This window comes from Phaethon lepturus, unplaced genomic scaffold (genome assembly GCF_000687285.1).
Source record: "Phaethon lepturus isolate BGI_N335 unplaced genomic scaffold, ASM68728v1 scaffold17130, whole genome shotgun sequence".
NCBI classification, from domain to species: Eukaryota; Metazoa; Chordata; class Aves; order Phaethontiformes; family Phaethontidae; genus Phaethon; species Phaethon lepturus.
The window spans coordinates 102,701-121,356 of NW_010509971.1; the positions used below are offsets into that span (position 1 = coordinate 102,701).

The window sequence follows — 18,656 nt, forward strand, 5'->3', positions numbered from 1 at the left end:
ATGCTGCAATTGCGCTAGCTCTGGTCTGCAGGTGCTGTTAGCTCCATGCCCACAGTCTTGTGCTGAAGTCAGTAAGCCATGCTGGTCCTGAGCTAAACAGTCTGAAAACCACTCCTGTGTCTCCGCCTAGAGATCGTGGTACATCTGTAATCCAGGTGACCCAACATAAAAAATGGAGAATTCCGAGTAGTGGCCATGGAACTGAAAGATGGTCTTCATTTTATTTTGCACAAAAATTTAAAAACACTCGGTACCTGCAGACATGGTATGAGTCCTACACTGCTATCACTTCTGTATCATGCTTCTCAGTTGTAAAGGGTAAAAAGATGGAAAATTTTACTAACTTCTAGTCTGACAGCACTTTACAGGACAGTTTTGTGGTGTTGTGGGGTTTTTTTTTTCCCCACTTCTTTAAGAGACGGTCTTGTTCAATGTGTTCCTGTTGTTATTGCATTTATTGTTATTGCAAATATGCTCTTTCAATGTATTACTGAGCTGTAAGTTTAGCAACAGAAAAACGTTGATATTTTGACTAACATAAAATAAGTTGTGTTAATTCCTTTTGTTCCTTCATTACATTACAGGTACTGTAAGAATTGAAATGTTCAGGAACATGCAAAATGCAGAAATCATAAGGAAAATGACAGAAGAATTTGATGAGGTATAGTATGCAAGTAGTCCTTTAAACATTATGAAATATATTACAATATACTTTTGTTTTAAAATAAAAATGCGATGGGCAAGAAACCAGTGGATAAGCAGTGTCTCAGTATGAGAAACTGCAGTGAGAAGCAAAGCAACGATTTAAACTACTGGATGAGGAATAACGAGCAAGCATGAGCTTTAGGAAAGAATAATAATGGAAAACCAAAAAGTAAGGAAATAATTTGAAAAGCTAGTTATAGTCACTCATCTTGAGAAGTCAGGGCTGTGGATTGAATAGGCCTTGGATGCTGAAATACTGGTACTGAAAAGTTTGTTAAGTAGTCCGTTTAAGGGCATAAATGTACTATCACACAAAACCATGGAGCAAGCTCACATCTGGTGATGTAAGAGAGCCTGGCCAAGTCTGACTCTGCAAGAACCAGCTTGGGTCCATGCTAGCCCTGGACTGGATTTGTGTAGTCCCTCAGATATCTTTGTATGGCTTTAGGAATATCGTTGTCTATCGGTATCCTGGTATTAACCTGAGAGGTTAATAAGAGGAGGCAGTAAGAAGAACTGCAGAAAGTTTTTTCATCCCACTGAAACTGGTGGTGATATTCTGGATTCTGAATTCACCTCTTGGAACTGCCATCATGCAACAAAGAACTCCAGATTCCTGAGACAGGACTGCAGGCTTTTGCAGCATTCTGCTCTGTTTGGCATGTGCCAATTAATGTTTTGTTAATTTGAAATGGCAATTTAAACCAAATAGTAACTTGACATGAAAATTACCGTTTTGGCACAGTATTACAGAAAGAAATACTCTTCCAAAAGAGCATTTTGTTTGAAACAAGTATATTACAATTCAGATTGGATATCTTCTGTCAAAAGAAAAATGTTCCTAATGGTGAATGCTTTTTAGCCTTGACATTTTTGAACTGTATTTTCTTTGATTTTTCATGTATAAAAAAACTTAAATATTCTGAATGTTCATTCTGTTTACTGAGGAAAACAAATGCTGAAACATGAATTTTCTGCAGGACATCAGTGTCTTCTTCTGACCAATTCTAAGTGGAATGTCAAGGTTGTGATTCAAGAAGTTAAGCAAGAAAACTATAAATATGAGCACTGCTCTTTTGCAGGATTTACTTCTGCAGGATTTCCATCTTGTTCACGGCTCTGAACAACAAAATGTTTAACTATGTACTTAACTATGTCCATGTGGATGCTTCTTTTGCTGTACTCAGGTATTCACTCAAGGCCTTTGTGTACAGGTAGGACAGGGTACAGTAAATAAAATTTTGTACAATGATGGACAGAAGGATGGTACCAATTCATGCTACATTCTGGCTGAATTAATTCTGCTTTTTAAAACATCACCCAACCAAAGTTAATAAATCCAGTGAATTTTTACTTTCTCCATTACCTAAAACTCTTCAGAACTTTTACAGTTCTAACAGAAAGTTTCTGTTCTAGCTTCTGCCTTAACACTTGAATGGATTTGTGAAAGAATTTGTGGGTAGTAGTATAAAAGTGTGACATTGTTAGCCTTAGACCAAAACCCAATGAATACTTTGAAATCTGGAATAAACTTATATCTTGTTAGCAGTGGAAAACATTTTAGAATTTAGTGCAGTTTTCTGCCGATGTTCATATATCAGATGATCACAGCACAGTAATTTTATAATTGTTATATGACCTATTTCATATTGTATGTTCTGTGACCTGTGTTCATACAGCTACTCGTAATATTTCAGATTGGTCTGTGCAGGAGGGCATAGTCACAAAAAAGACCTGCCAATTTTGGAAGCTTTTAGATTAAGAGCAGCTTACATTATTGTTCAAACATGTAATAAAAAAAAACCAAACAAAATCTTTCTCGGTCTTCAGCGGATTGTAAAATTGCGATTGGCATAGCATTAGAACTCTCTTTGACCCTCTGTTTAGTGTCCACCACTGCATGATCCTTCCTAACCTTTCTGGAAGGTTGCTCCCTTGCTGGAGAAAGGAGAAGAGAACCCAAGCAGATCTGCTTCTTGCCTTCTTTTCAGCAGTGCCATTGGCTATGCTCCCTGACTCTGTGCAGACTGACTAGACTGCTTCCTTGAGCCCATCCTGCCACAGGATTTCTTTACTTTTTCTAAGTCTGTAGTAAGCAATGAACAAAAGGGAGCCAGAAGGAGACCAACAGTAGTGGCTGGGCTGAGTGGTCATCCTTTTTCGCAGTAAAGCACCACCATTTTCCGTGCAGCTGGGAACAGCCCTCAGTTCTTCATTCTAAATATCACTGTTGGTGTTTCACCTGTATACCTCTCCCAGTACCCCAGGACTCCCAGTGTTCATCCCCCGCCCATGTCATCCTGAGGCAAAGCAGTTGCCGAGGGCTGTTGCCACCAGAACATTTCCCTTGCCCTGCTGTCCTCTCATGCCCTAAATCCAATGTCAGTCCATGAGAAGGTAATGGTCAGACTGTGTTGGGGGCGAAGGAGAATTAGAAAGTTGGTGGTGCTGTAGTCAAAGTAATTAGGGCAGTCTATCAGCCCAACCTACCTTCATTGTCATCTTCAGATTGCCATTTTCAGGTGGAGACCATCCCCTTGTTAGCATATTTTCCTTTCTGTATGAAAATGTACCTAAAATGCCATGTTTGTTGTATCAGATTGGGGTTGAAAGGGGCTAGTCCTTAGTGATACGTGTGTGTAGGTGGTATAAAGTACCTGTTGTCATATTTGTGAAATGAGAAATTGTTTCTACAAGTCTAGAGCTAAGAGGAAAAGCAAGTACAAGTGTACTATTAGCTAGGTTAAAACCTTGCATTATCTATTCATTAGCACAGTATCCTGCCCAGAAAATATCTTAATCTCCATTGAAGATGTTCAGATTTGCTGCTTGCTTTAGTTTTTCAAGATCATCGCATTGTTCTGTTAGTGCTGCAGTAATCAGCTGGCTGCTGGTCCTAATTTCTGCATTTATGGCAGGGATTGAAGCATTTGATTTTCCTCATCATAAGTGTAGGAACACTTGTGCAGGACTTAAACGATGGAAATAACTTCGTTCATTGCTGCCAGAAGTTCAGTTTGAGACAGGGAATTCCATGGACACCCATCTGCTGCATTATTTGGGTGCTTGGCTTATGAGTACAGGCATTGTATAGGTGAATTCCCTCATAATTCTTGTGCTAGGTTAGCAGGTGAGCAAAAACTTAATTTGGTTTGCATTTTCTAACCATTGGACCGTGAAGTATCACATTTTTATTGGTATTCGAGAATAAAAGATCCAATAAGGTGGCTTTATTGGAAATTGATTCTTCCCGTTTCAGCCAAATGAAATGTTCTTGGTGCAGCTTTCATACGCTTTTCAAAAGGACTGTTTAATACATAATTGTAGGTTAAGGATACATCATACAAATGTGAGTAGTTACACATAGCACTAGAGATTCTGAGGATCTGTTCAAAAAACTTGTATATACATACTTCTAGAAAGCATATATTAGGTACATAAGTTCACATACAGAGTTCCCAATAGGTACTGTGCAGGCAGGGACTTAGTCTGGAGATTATTTGTGAAAATAAAGTGTAAACAGGGAGAAGAGGAGGAGTCTGGGGTCTTCATACAGATTTACTGTCAGAAAAACATTGAGGAGAAAGCTTCAGCATTTTCATTTTAGTCCTAAATTTAAATAAATATGAGACTAATGTAGGGCTTGTATTCCTATGGCAAGACACTGTACCTTGCTGTAATTCATGAGCAAGAGCACTAGGCATAAGCAGACAAAGAACACTTCAAAACACACGGCACAGCTGACAATACTGCTACATATTTTAGACTGTGTTTATCTGGCTTTCTACTGCAGAATGCTTAGGTCTGATTTACAGAAGTTCTGAGGGCTTACAGCAACAATTGAGCATGCTTGGAGATACTTTTATATAGAGCTTTACAACTCTCTGAATTGTTTTTTTAACTAAAGCTCCTATTTCTCTTAAATTGGACATTCAAAGTAAAAATATTGCTCGTTAAGATAATGTCATCTAGCATTGCAATGAATGAGACAGTAAGGTCATTGAGTGCCTTATAATTTTGTCTTTTTCTAACATTTGAGCACTTGTCTTTGCAATTTTAATTGTTGTTTTAGTATGATTGAAATGTGTGTGATGTGGTTAAATTTGATAGATAGAGGTTTTTGCTAACTGAATGTCAGTTCAGGTAAAAGGTTACTTGATTTCAGCTCCTCTGCACTTATGCTAGTGGCTTTACATGGTTCAGTCTAGGTGATAAGATGAGCCCCAAGAGAATAGAAGTGCTTGTTTTTCACAAAAGCACAAAATAAATATGTACAAATGGATTTAACTTTGATACTACTGACTTCTTATCTTGGGTGAGAGATTCAGGACAGGTCATAGTTGCCTTGATGTTTTGCATGATCTAGAATTGTTTTACGAGTTAGGTGACCAGGGAGATTGTATTTAGTCTTTTTCACTGAAGGAGAAAAAAGCATTTTCTAATTGGGGGGGGCAGTCTCACTGAAATGCAATATTACTTGCAGTGAGAATAGTAAGAGCAGACTTGGAGAGGAGTTAAACTTAAATGAACTGAGTGTTCACATGCCTGCTCCAGTCTTGCAATAATCTTTGGCAGATGGGGTGTATGAAGCTGTATGGGGTATAAGAATCTGCAGTAAAATTTCCATTACTTCTATCAGAAGGCAGGATTTACCACTAGAAAAAGGATAAGTTTATAAGATAAAAAAGGGCAGTATTTACTCTCTGATAATACCTCAACTGTAAACTTGAGTAAAGCAAAATTTGTGGGGAAGGGCAGCCAGTTGATAGAATATTAACATGGAGTTGAAATGGGCATGGAGAATGACAAAAACCTTCAATCACACAAACCTTTCTTTAGGTTCTGACCTTCAATACTTTGAAATATTTCTTTCTCATCCTTTCCTCCTACTTCCTAACCCAGGACCCAAGGAAAAGAATTGAGTCTTGATGCATATTTTGGACTATACAGAACTAATATTGCAGTTATTAGTTAAAACAAAGTCTTTGTAAAAGTGATTTCATGCCAACAGGCTACTTTGTTTATTGAAGAATAATGTGTTGGGTTTGTTTGTTAGTTTCCCTTGGCTTGAAGGAAAACGATAGTGTTTATTGTAGAAACTGAGACCATGATGGTTACAAGAACATTAAAATAAATTAAATGGGGAGACTTTTAATACTCCATATTTTCATGTTCTTGTTCTTTAGGACAGTGGTGATTATCCACTTACCATGCCTGGGCCACAGTGGAAGAAGTTTCGATCCAACTTCTGCGAGTTCATTGGAGTGCTCATTCGACAGTGTCAGTATAGCATCATTTATGACGAATACATGATGGACACGGTGATCTCTCTTCTGACTGGTTTGTCAGATTCCCAGGTCCGGGCTTTCAGGCACACCAGTACATTAGCTGGTAAGTAAGCTAGCGCACAGAAGAGTTTTTTTTCAAAGAAGTTGCTACTATTTAGCCACTTTGAGAATTACTCCTAATTTTGATTGAGGTGGAATTTGACCAGCACTGAGAATTCTGGAAAGTTTGATCAAATAAAAGTACCATATACAATACAACTATAATGAAAATACACTTTTTTGTTTGGAAAGGAGTATGCTGAGGCACTTAGTCTCAGAGATTCCCGTCATACCCAGGGGCCTCCAGTGAATCCTGTGAATCAAAAGTGGCATGCTTATGTCTTGTATTTTATTATTAGTTGTTCATTTGTTATATAGAATGTCTTCATAATTTTGTATTTTAGAATACATATTCATTCTAAATAAGTGTCAAGAAAATTGTATTGTCAAAGAACTTCAGTCCACCGAAAGATAAAATCTGTGCCTTCATTCTTGAAGAAGCATTAGGTTTGGGAGCACTGGGCCACAGTTGTCTTGGTGTCTTCTACCTCCAGCCATGTGGCACCTTTTAACACAGCTGCCTACATCTAAGGAAAGCACTGTCTATCATTAGATAGAAAATAGACTTTTCTAGAGTGTATTTCATCAGACCTGTATAAGATGTCTCCCATAAGGTGGATGAATTGCTCTCTAGAAGTAACTGTTTTTCTTCAGTTACAAAGCAATACTAGGAGAGGCAGGCTTGGATGCAGGTGTCTAAAGCTGGTTATGTCAGGTGATACCTTTCTGCTCATCTCATGTGCTGAAATACACCTTATTGGAAGATTCTTCTCCCTAGGTTGTTCATAGATCATGGCACATATTTGAAGCCTTTATGGGAGACATTTGTCATAATCTGATATTTCTACTGCCAATATTTGTTACTGATTTAGTCTTTCCACAGTCAGCCTCTTACAGTTTTGTTCAGGTTTCCAGGTATAATACCCACTGTCCAACAAATTCAGTTGGAGTTTGTTTAAAATTTCTTCTCTTGATATGAATCTAAGAGGCAGATTTCCAACGATATTGAAAAACCAAGTCCAGATTTTACTGGAGTTTGACTTCTAAAATTCAGGCATAAGTTACCAGGTTTAGAGTTTACCTCCACAAATTCAGGATTAAAGGTGAACACTATTTCAGCCACAGATAACCTGCTGGAAATCTGTGCCTGTTATTTAAACTGAGGTGGAAACTGTATTTCTTTCCAGCTGATACTGTCTTCAATTTCAGGTGATTTTGATTTGCTGTTTGCTTAGATCGTGGTTGATTGTTTCATAGGAGAGAGATTACGGAGTGACGTATGGCATTCTGGTCTTTTATATTGATTGGCTTATCCTTGTGTGGGACTGTTTGGAAGTAACAGTTTGCAAAGTATGGAGGCTTGATTGAAAAGACAGGAAACAGCACCATACATTAGAGACGTTACCCAAGACCTGTGGAAGAAATAGTTGCCATCATTTGGGATGGATTATGTAGCGAGAAACTTCAAGCAAGGACAAGCAAATGCTAAAGCCAAGGTTCATCATGACTAGCTTCAGTTATTGAAGCCACTGCTGGCTTCTTGCATTCCATATACATGTATCTAGTGCTTATGTTAGGAATATGAGCTGCCAAAGATCTCCAGCATTTTCCAGTGATAATACATGACATTTATTTATTTATTTGTTTCTTTGTTTGTTATAACAAGCTGAAGAGCATTGTTTTGGTTCTGCATATTTCCTTCAAGCTAGTTTTTGCACATTTACTTATGTTGCTATCCTGCAGAGCAGAGGTCAGCATGATGCCGTGGAGCTCAGTCTTGGTAAAGTCTATGAAAATCTGCTTTTAGAATTTCATTTATTCTTGAAGGAGTGTTTTGAGGTCTTTGTTTTCAGTTTTCCTCTGTGCTAGCCAATTTGAATGAGAAATTATTCACTATAGCAAGACACTTAAGGCAAGAAGTTCATGTGGTGCTTCTAGAGTTAGCAGCTTTGAGCAATAGCAAGATAAGACAGAGCTACCATACGAGTAGCTTCACTTCTCCATTTGTATCGTTACCTTTCTACCTTGAAGACAGTGCTGCATATTTAGCTGAGAGGATGTGATAGTTTGTTACATTATTTTGCTGTTTTTTCATTATTATAAAATGTGATATGCCACGTAACCACACAGGACATAGGAAAGACCCTTATTAATGTTTTTGTAAAAATAAATTAATACAGAAAAACAGGAATGAACAATATTATTTCTAGCATGTGTGAAAATGCATATACAGGGGTACATAAAGTTCTGATTGTATTTTTATACAGCTGTACACTTGACTTTAGAGCAATGTCAGACTTACTTTCGGAGAAACTGTGCTGTGGTCTCTTGTATATTGGGTAATCCTCAGAAGTTACTGGTGCAATGTTACCGTTAGTATGGAGGCATCTATAATGATACTTTTCAGCAGAGAAATGGGTGTAACTCCACAGTAGCTTGCTTCATGGTGTATACTGATCCTGCAGATTCACATGCTTCCTCACTGACCTTAGGTACTCAGAACTTGCATAATTTTCTGGAGAAGATGGCAAAGAATGTTGCCTGGAGCTCAATGCGGTATATATATACACTCTATTTTTTGATCTTTAGATGAACCAAGTGACCTGGGTATTGCTTGGGTGGGAAGTGCCTTTCCAGACAACTTTGTGTCAGGGTCACTTTGGTTATTTTCTGTGAGTATGGATCTGCTGAGGAAATATTTTTTAGTTCTGACTAAAAGTCATATTCTGTCTTCTGCCTTTGCAGCTATGAAGCTTATGACTGCTCTTGTGAATGTTGCCTTAAACCTGAGCATTCATCAGGATAATACACAGAGGCAGTATGAAGCTGAGAGAAACAAAATGATTGGCAAAAGAGCTAATGAAAGATTGGAGCTGCTGCTTCAGAAAAGAAAAGAGGCAAGTGAAAAGACGAATTTTTTTTCCTGGTTCATTTGCATTCCCTCCAGCAGAAAGTCCAGGGTGGTTTATGACAAGTACCATAGTGAGAAACAAGAGATTAGTTCTGCAGTTGTGTTTGTCTGATCTCAAGCATATTACTTGGGCTACATTTTAAAATCTTGTATTAACATGTTTGGTTGAGTTTGTGCGCTGTTCTGCACGCACAGGGTAATTTCTGTTCTCAGGCTTGCGTATATGACCAGGCAGGAAGAAAATTAGTCTCAAGTTGTAAGTAGTAACTGTTTTGATTATGCAAAAAGATTTTGAAGAGAGGCTCACATGTAGTCCCTCAGTGCACTGCCTATTTCTCCCTTTGATCACTGCAATTATTACATAGTGTCTCATTAGTACTTCTTTTTGTAGCTACTTTCAAGAAACACTGGAGTGGGGGCTATAGCACCTGGTCTCAGGGAGAAGAAGCTAGGGAGACATTAAAGTCGCTTTTAGTAAGTACCAGTCTGGCATTAGGTGAGCAAAACCATTAGAAGGTTGCTGTAATCATCCCTAAATAAAGTATTATATCCCAGGAAATTCAGTTTTAGAGTTGTACTTAAAAGAAATTTAAAGATGACAAGTAGAAAATGAATACGTATATATCCAAACAGCCATAATCTGTAAAGATGCCATGTAAAACTCATAAGATTGAAAAATTGAAGTATATATGACTTAGATTTAAATTTATTGGTTTTAATATATTAGTTTTTAATATTTCCTCCATCACTGTTTTACTCTGTGGCAAATTAAGGATGTCTGGGTGCTTTACCTGTATGCACCTTGGATTCTTTTAGGTATAACTTTGACTCAAAATTGCTTGACTTTGTAGTCTTTGTCTGGGGATAATTACAATTATGTATTTTGATTTTGATTTTTATATTACCCCATGATCCGTAACACAATTTTATTTGGCTTTCATAATTCTTAAAAATCATGCAATAAGGTACGAAGCAAGAATAATCTCTCCTGCAAGAGAAACTTCTTAAATTAAATATTCAAATGCTTTAAGGCTGACATTGAATTTAAAAAGCAGAATTGCTTTGTTAAAATAGCTGGAGCACTGTTTTTATTCCACATTTGTTGGTTGTTGCTTTGGATTTCCAGAGAAGGACAAAGTCACTACTTACACTGATTTAACTTGGTTTAGTATCTCTGTGTCTATGGACATCCTCTCTACTCGTTCCTTCAGCTGTTCTTTTCAATGTCTTTTGGAGATGCAGTATATAACTGCTCTGGGGAGACTTTGAAGCACTGATGCCCAGGCTAGCACGAGGCTGTGAAACCCTGAAAGAAGAATGAGCATTTGGCAAACCTTAACTTTTGATACGTATGTTCAGGATCTCTCATATCACTACTCCCTAAAACTAATCAAAATTTTGCATAGGAGTGAGTCAGAGAGGAGTGGTGGTGATTGAGTATGTCCTCAGATACGTGGTGTGAAGCATAGCAGAGGGCCCTGTATAGAAGAGATTTGTTAGGATTAGATGGCATAATGTCTCTATGGCAATGGCATAATTGTAAGGATTCCTAATATAATGCTGTATATTTCCCGTGTTTAAATATGCTGAATTTACAATAGTATTCTGTGCTGGCACTTTCTTAGTTGATTTTTTTAATATACTGCCATCATAATAAACTCTTGTAGGCATATACATGGGTATGTGTTTATCTTCGTGGAGTTATATAGGGACGGTTCGCAAGCTAAGCGTGGCAAATTAATCTGAAGTAGAAGAGATGAAGCACTCTCTCTGAAGTGTTTCATTCTTATGTCATCTTCTACATACCTAACGTGAGAGCAGTGCATGAAGGTCTATTCTCGTCAATGAGATTTTCAACTAAACTGGATGATGTATGTAATTTTATGATAGATAGATTTATGTATCTGCCACAAAATCGAGGAAGTTGTGTTTTAGTTGCTGCCAGTAGTAATTCAAGTTTTCTATTTGTCATACATGGCTTTTGGAGTTTCTCAAAATTCTTGCATAGTCAAGAAGAGAATGTTTCCCTTGTTTTTACTTGGGGGACGGGGGATAGAGTGTGTTAAATCACTTTTGCATTGGTAAGAGCAGGAATCCCAAGACATAAATGTTCTCTCAAGATGCCTGAAGTTAAGCACTCAAATTCAAGTACATGATCTAGAAAAGCTGAAAGTGTAAAAAGCAATTAAAGTTTTTGAGAGGATTCATATTTTTCAAAGAGTGGTTAATTCATTACTGAAACTTAAGATACAATTGAGAATTATATAATTTAAACATTAGCACACAAAAGTAAAAGGGATCTCACATGGACCTACTGAATCTCTGATTCTCCTTCTAGACCAGCTCTGGATCCCCGTATCAGTTATATAGCTGATTAACTTACCATGTTTGTAGAGAGCTGTAAATTCCCTGTAGAAAAAGAAGGAGGAAGCCATCCGTGCTGTCCCCTCATCTATGACACTTAGTCTTGTATGGTGCTGTTCAACTTCTCATTCAAAGAAATGTCAAAGTACACTTTTCTTCAGTATCTTAACCTTCTCATGGTTCATAAAGTTCAGTCTCTCCTACCTCTCTTTTGTGGTGTGTTTTTATATTAATCATTCATACCCAAAGTTCTCCAGGAGATTGCCATTTCTGTTTCAGGGCCTCGTGAGTTTTTCAGGCCTCCTTGAGGCTTCTTTGTTCATTCCCATCTTCATTTTACCCCACAGTCTGTGCTGGGTTGTCTCTATCCCCATGTTTCTGTGGACATTTGCCTGCCTGAAGCCTGTGAAGTCAGCCAACTGAAAAATGATTAGCAATTCATTCTCCCTGTTGGGTTATGTGTTCTTGAAAAAGCATTTAGTCAGTGTATATTTGGGTTGAGCTGAGGCTGAAAATAGTCCTTCTCCCAGAAACCATGTCTGAATATGCTTGTTTTGTGTACCAGTCCATTGGTATATGCAGAGCTGGTCTGCACCCAACTTTTCCCTCTGTACATAATCCCTTTTTCTGTGAAAATAATTTCTTCGTCAGGTGTTTGACAATTTAGTCAAGAACCCTCAATACCTCGGTTTCCCCTATCAAAATGGAGACAGCGCCTCCTTACATTTTAGGAAACTGGGAGACTTCATTTACTGTGTTTTGCAAGCTACTTTAGATCTTATCTGGAAGATACTGTAGAAATATTTCTAAAGATGGCTTGAAAAATATAAAACCCTAGGTGAAAATGTTTATGGGCTCATGCTATGCAGAAAGTCAAAACAGCTGATAGTAATTCTGCCTCTGGCTTTAAGATGTTCTATCTGTTAAAGATACCTGTCCATAATTATACATGTTTTATTATTTTATGCATATATGCACTCTGTACTAGCAAGGCTCTGTTGTGGTTTTCATACTGAAAATGTGCAAAAATTTACATTACGTGTTGTGGTATTCTGCTTTGGCATTAAGAAACACCTTGATGGAAGAATGATGGCTTTGAGTGTAGTAGCAGTTCTGCTCCAACAGCTGATTGTATAAAATTGGCATCCTCTTATTTAACAAAGCTGCATTTTGGTGTAATTAAGTCATACTTATTTAGATTAGTACAAAAGCAGACAGTACAAGAATACTTCAGTTGATTCCAGGATGTTCCTTGAGGATGTGTTAACATATTCATTGCCACAAAGTAAGCTTTCCATAGTACTTACAAAATGCGCTCATATTACACAGGAAATATTAATATTTTTTAAAAACACTCTTATTTATAAAAATCTGCTCATACCACCTTTTTCATTTGGGTTTCATTTTTGTTTGGGTTTGGTTTGTTGGGGTTTTTTGAGGGTTTTGGTTTTGTTGGGGTTTTTTTTCCAGCCTCAGGCCTGGATGTCAGGTGTGCTCCAGTGTCAAGCACCCATGCTCTGATTCTGGAAAGCTTCTTGGTTCAGAAACTCAGTTATCATGGGCACTGAAGTTAAAGCAGCTGGCACCCATACTTAAGATTGAGAACAACTTTAAGTACTTTCCTTAAATAGGACATTGAATTTTTCAGAGGGGATTCCTGATCTATAACCAGCTTCATTTCTGCAGCTGTCATTCACTCACAGTTCTACCTGTTTAACTATGAATACAGGACTGCTGACGTTACTGAACATATAGTCTCTACTTGTCTAAATTTCAGGAGCCAAAAAAAGGTGATAACCACTTCAAAGGACTAATTTGAACCTAAATTAATTGTTGTTTGTAGTGAGTGTTAACTTTCTTCCATTAAGGCATTGCATATATGTGTATATATATATATGTATGTATATGCACACAATATAGGCATGTGCTGGAAAAGTAGAAAATGGTGAATCTACTAATACATTTAATTAAACACTCTTCCATGGTTTTCTAATGTTTCCCAATAAGAAATTGTAGAATATCAAATTATAATAAGCAGCGATCTTTTATTTATTTTTGTTTTGTTTTTTGCAGCTACAAGAAAACCAAGATGAAATTGAAAATATGATGAACTCTATTTTTAAGGGTATATTTGTTCATAGATACCGGTAAGAAAATGCATGCTACAGTAGACTACTAACAAAGTATAATCATAAATAATGTCAGGGGCAGTTTCTGTGTTGATTTTTCTTCTGATGTAACATTGTACATGCCACAAAAGCAGTATCAAAAACACTGAAGTTACGGAAGAAAATATAAGTGTAACCCCTATTAATTACACAGTAGAGCCATCCACACAATTCTATTTTCATTCAGTAAAACAACTTTAAAGAGTTGTGGGGGACACAGAATTTGAATCTTTGTGTTTTGAAAAGAAACGTTGTCCAAGGTAGAAGCACAAGCATGGCATAGCTTAAGAATCATCGCATGATCACTGCGTATCATAAGAGGGCAGTTTGGTTGCTGAGTATGTCTACTCTGCAGTTACTTTTGTATGTCTTAGGTGTAAACAGCAAATTTCTGACGTTTCCACCATGTATGCTTTCACCACAGCTACAGCTTTACTTTAGGCTTTTTCCTCCTTAAATTACATAAAGGCCTTAACTCCAGTTAACGTGTATTTTCTGTTTGTTAGTTGTTTTGGATGTTTGTAGCAAGACTGTTAAAAAGTAATTGTGGTGCTAGCACATCACAAAGGGTTTTTTTAATAGTTAATATGCTATGTCTTGTGAATACAAAACCACAGCAGGTTATATATATATTCATGTGCGTGCATGAATGTGCACATGCATGCACTTCTATGTATTTTAGAATTGCACAGACCGGTAGATTTGGACTGGTGCATGCTATTTTGGTGTAGGATTTGTCAGAGAGCAGTAGTCTTTTAAAATAGATTTAGGGTTGTTTTGCATCACAACATACTTCAGAGCACCTGCAGCATCTTGGTGCAACCAGGTCTTTAAATGTTAATTGACTTACTGAAGTCAGATAAAATTTGAGGATACTAAACTATGCAATTAACCCTGCAGATTTAAATTCTGGTTTAAAACTTTGTAATTGATGAAATCTTTTAGACAAATGGCAGAAAACAAGAAAGGGTGTATGAGAAGAGGGTTAGAAGGTGCAGAGGAACCCACAGTTCAGTTGGGCAGAGGGATTATTACAGAGAAAAGCATGCAGGAAACCTGGAAGGGGCTTGTGCTAAGAAATACGTGAGTGTGAACAACACAGTGGAGTTGGAGTGTGTATCTTCAGTACCCAAGCATGATACTTGAAAGTTTATGGTCAGTAAGCCTTGAGCTACTTGCCAACAGAAGGATGGGTATGCAGAGTCAACAGGTAAATTAGGATATTAGCTCAGAACAGCACTCACACTATTTTGTTATGAAAGCAGCTTTTATGGCATGTAGGTAATAATGCTGAAGAAATTAAATGTAAAGAATGTTTCCATTTTTGCCCTTTCAGGATTTAGTGTATTGTATCAAACGAAGTTGCTTTAAAATATTTTCCTAGTAGCTCATGCTTTTATGTGGCGTTGGAAAAAAGACGCTATTGTTGAATGATCTGCATGCCATTTGGGGTTTTTTTTTCTTTCTTTTTAAATCCTGCTTTTGTAACAAAGATTTCTTTTTATGCCTCCTGTCACCATTAGTACAGGCCTGATTTTGCTGATATTTCTATAACAAAGGAGAGGCCAAATAAATAAACTCTGCTGATCCATGCCCTGACAAAAGATGCCCAGGCTAACACTGTTAAACCACTGAAGAATTTGCTGAAATCAGTCAAGTAGTGATGTGCTCTGAGCAGGGTGGGTGGCACCACTTCTGCCACCGTTTAGAGAGGGCCAGAAGAAGTAACTGCATCCAAGTCCGCCCCCAAGAGCCACTTTTGTGAAGAGTCATCATCTCTCGGGCTTCCTTAACCTCTGTGAATCTCCTAAGAGTCTGTTACAACGCATACCGAATATGAGTAATCTGTAGACAACAGAGAACATAGACTCAAATTTCTGCAGGCACAGCTGTGCAAGAACAAATAGGGGGAAAAAATACGTCTATTAAAACCAGGTAGTTGGAGAGAAAACCAGGGCCAGTGGGGGAGAAGAAAGGAAAGGATTTCAAACTATTACCTGCTTCCATAATGTTTCTTAATCAAATAGTTCAAATGATTTATAAACTTGACATCATTTTACATGATCTACAGTCCTTAGCCCATGCGCAAGTGGTAATGATTTCAAAAGAACATTATTTTAATTATTCCCAGAGAAGAAATCCCTTTCTGTAATATGATTCAGACTCTGCCACAGTGATTCATGCTTAGTGACCTTTGTAACTTAAATAGTAAGTCCTTGATCTGAACAAAAAGCCCCCCTCCGCCTCCTTTTTTATTCAGAATGTAGCTGTCTTCCTACTAGTAAGCTAGTGTGGCAGTGAGGTTACATCTTCTTTCTGTAGACTGGCTTACAATTTATTGCAAGATTCCAATGCTCGCTTCTCGCATTAAAAAAAAAAAGAATCTGCAGAAAAAGCTAAACAATTTTCTAGCTGTAATGTTAGTCTGGTGTTAACAGCAGATTTGGTAAAAAATTGAGCTATTCTTAATAAACATGCAGGAGCTGTACCTACCTCATTGTGTATTTCCTTATCTCTTCCCCGAACCACTTATTCTGACTATTTTTGTGTTGCTTTTGGCATGTTTGGTTGTCCATTGATTATTTTTTATCATCTCTAAAACCGACAGTTAGCATCAAAGGGGAGATGTAAGAGCAAATTCAGTTAGAGTCAAGTTGCTGAGCTCATGTTGGTGATATAAAACCAGCAGAGATGATGACTTTGGTAAATAGGACTACAGGGCCATGAAGGTAATCAAACCCTGAACAGGTTGTCGAGAGAAGCTGTGGAATATCTGTCCTTGGAAATACTCAAAAATTGGTTTCACAAGGCATGTGTAGGGGCTTGGATGTGGTGACATTCAGAGGTCCTAATCTCAAAGTAACCATTTTTGTGTTTGTATGACTCTAATGCCTTTGATATGTAGTAATAAGATTCTATATACTGGTAGGTCAGGGATCTTAAAAATAACCTTTTTTTTTGTCTGAAGTTAAACAAGCTGAAAATTGCTTGCAGGTTACATGTATATTTAAAAAAAAAAAAAAAGAGGAGAGGCCTATTTCTTCATTTCACTTGCATCTGTGTATCAGAGATTACCTTGATTCAGAGATTATTGCCACATAGCTTCTCAGATGTAACAAGTATTTATCAGAAGTATTCAAGCTCATCATTCTCAACAGTTATCTGAGATGTCAAAATTTTGGTTTTTCTACTTCTGTGCTTTTGACTTGGCAATGTGTGTCCAGACACATTTCCCTTTCAGAGGGTAAGATTCAGAGAATATTTGAGTCCTACCTCATAGTATCTTCTTGTTTTAAATGCTTGAAGAGGTATTTCTCCAGCAAAACAGAACTATTACACTTTTAACTTCTGGCAGACCTGAATGGGGATCCTCAGACTGGTGGACATGATGGTTTTGTGAATTTATGCAATGCAATGAGCCTGTCCTGAGCTATTATTTTGGCAGTACTGACAATTAAAGTAAAATTTGCCAAATGTAGATGGCATCTTTACAGAGAAGATGCTTCTGTCTCGTTCCAAGGTGCTCCTTACCCTCCTACTGAGGAAATAGAATGACAGTGGCAAGCTGTACGTGAGTTCCACTCTAGGAAACAAGTGTTGCATGAAAAAAAGGGAGAGGGGACATTAGATGGAAGTCTGGTGAGGAAGCAGGTAAGAGACGGAGAGGAGCAAAAACCAGTCAGCCCAAGGAAATGAAAATCTGAACAAAACCATAGAAAAATCCTTTTCCCTCCCCCTAAATGTTATCCTGAGGAGGTGAAACACACATCCTAGGTGACATGAAAATGCATTACGTTTTTATGTATGTTGACAAAACAGATAGAAATTACCTAGACCATTTGTTGCTTAGAGGCATAAGAAAAGACAAGGGCAAAAACTTAGATCATGGTACTTATAAGGGTTTGACCTTAATATTAAGTTTAAAAACACACACACTGCTCCCTTTCCTACAAAGCCATGTATCATACTTCATATAAGCAAAAGTGTTAGTATGGTAAGTCTTTGAGAAACACTGGTTTAGAGCTATGTAGCGCAACATCTTGAAATTCAAGTCATGCCTTCAAACAATACAATTCAAGAATGTTGGATAATCAGCTTAGTAACACATTATTGAAATAGCTATGTAAGTAGAACCCTGTGTAGAATTACTTAGAAATGGAAGTGCTGCTTACGAACCCCTCCCAGGAGTGGGATATGCAGTGAGCATTCACCAGAATTTTGCAAGTGGGCTCTGCACACTTGTTTTTCTTACCCTTCTTTCCTTATGGGTTCCTAATTCAGCTCCAGAGATAAAAAGAAGTCAGACATTTTGTCCAGTTATCTTTGTAACTACATCTTCAAAGTGTTTAGAAACTGTTGAGCAGCCCAAGAGATAGGCATAGTTTAATTCAATTGGTAATGGTACATTATTGTAGAGCTGCACATTTTCATGTCCTTTGACTGGGAGTTTGAGATTCCATCTCAAAGAACGCCAGAGGCAGGTGAGTGGCCCTCATTTCTCTCTTTGTTAGAAAGTTTTCTCACAGACTGACTCTTATCCCAACCAATTGACTGAAACAGCTTTTTTTTTTTCTGTTAATATCCAGTTGCTGTGTTGAGTAATATCATGTTCTTCTGAAGGTTATCTGTAGTTCTCTCTGTTTTAAGAGTGAGATGTGAGAAGCAACAACTCCAATGGTTATATTAGGCAAGCAAACATGCAATAAGAGTGTAGTCAGGCATCCTTTTAGGAGCTTCCAAGAAGTCTTGAAGCAGTTACTGCTCTGCTAGTCATCTCCATCTTTTGCCTTGGTGTTTTCCCACAACACTGGTAATGCTTTAAGGATTTAAGCATCCCTTTCAGTACAGATCAGCCAGGTTAGCTTTTATTGCTTCCAGTTTTGGTCTTGATTAACCTAAACGAGTTTGTGATCAAACGGGCTGAGAGAACCCAGAAGTTGCAGCTGGCAACCACTCTAGTGAGACCCTGACGAGCACACTGGTCTCCACCTGACATATCCCAGTTATCCATTGTAGATGCTGTGTTTCAGGGTCCTGAATACTTTTAGCCTTAATCAAAATACTTGAGAGCAATTTAACATGAAATATGTGCTAAAGTGGCACTTTTCATGATTGTTGCTT

The 18,656-nt window shown here is 37.7% G+C and overlaps 1 protein-coding gene across 1 annotated transcript in view; it reads left to right on the top strand.

Annotated features, from left to right (window-relative positions):
* The window catches only part of LOC104625194 (cohesin subunit SA-1-like), a gene marked incomplete at its 3' end in the record, with an annotated part of 101,114 nt that overhangs the window by 60,578 nt on the left and 21,880 nt on the right, over nucleotides 1-18,656 (top strand). The window contains exons 5-8 of the mRNA XM_010292796.1: nucleotides 585-661; nucleotides 5,892-6,096; nucleotides 8,838-8,989; nucleotides 13,441-13,514. Coding sequence (XP_010291098.1) covers nucleotides 585-661; nucleotides 5,892-6,096; nucleotides 8,838-8,989; nucleotides 13,441-13,514 — 508 coding nt within the window. The remainder of the gene's footprint in view (nucleotides 1-584; nucleotides 662-5,891; nucleotides 6,097-8,837; nucleotides 8,990-13,440; nucleotides 13,515-18,656) is intronic.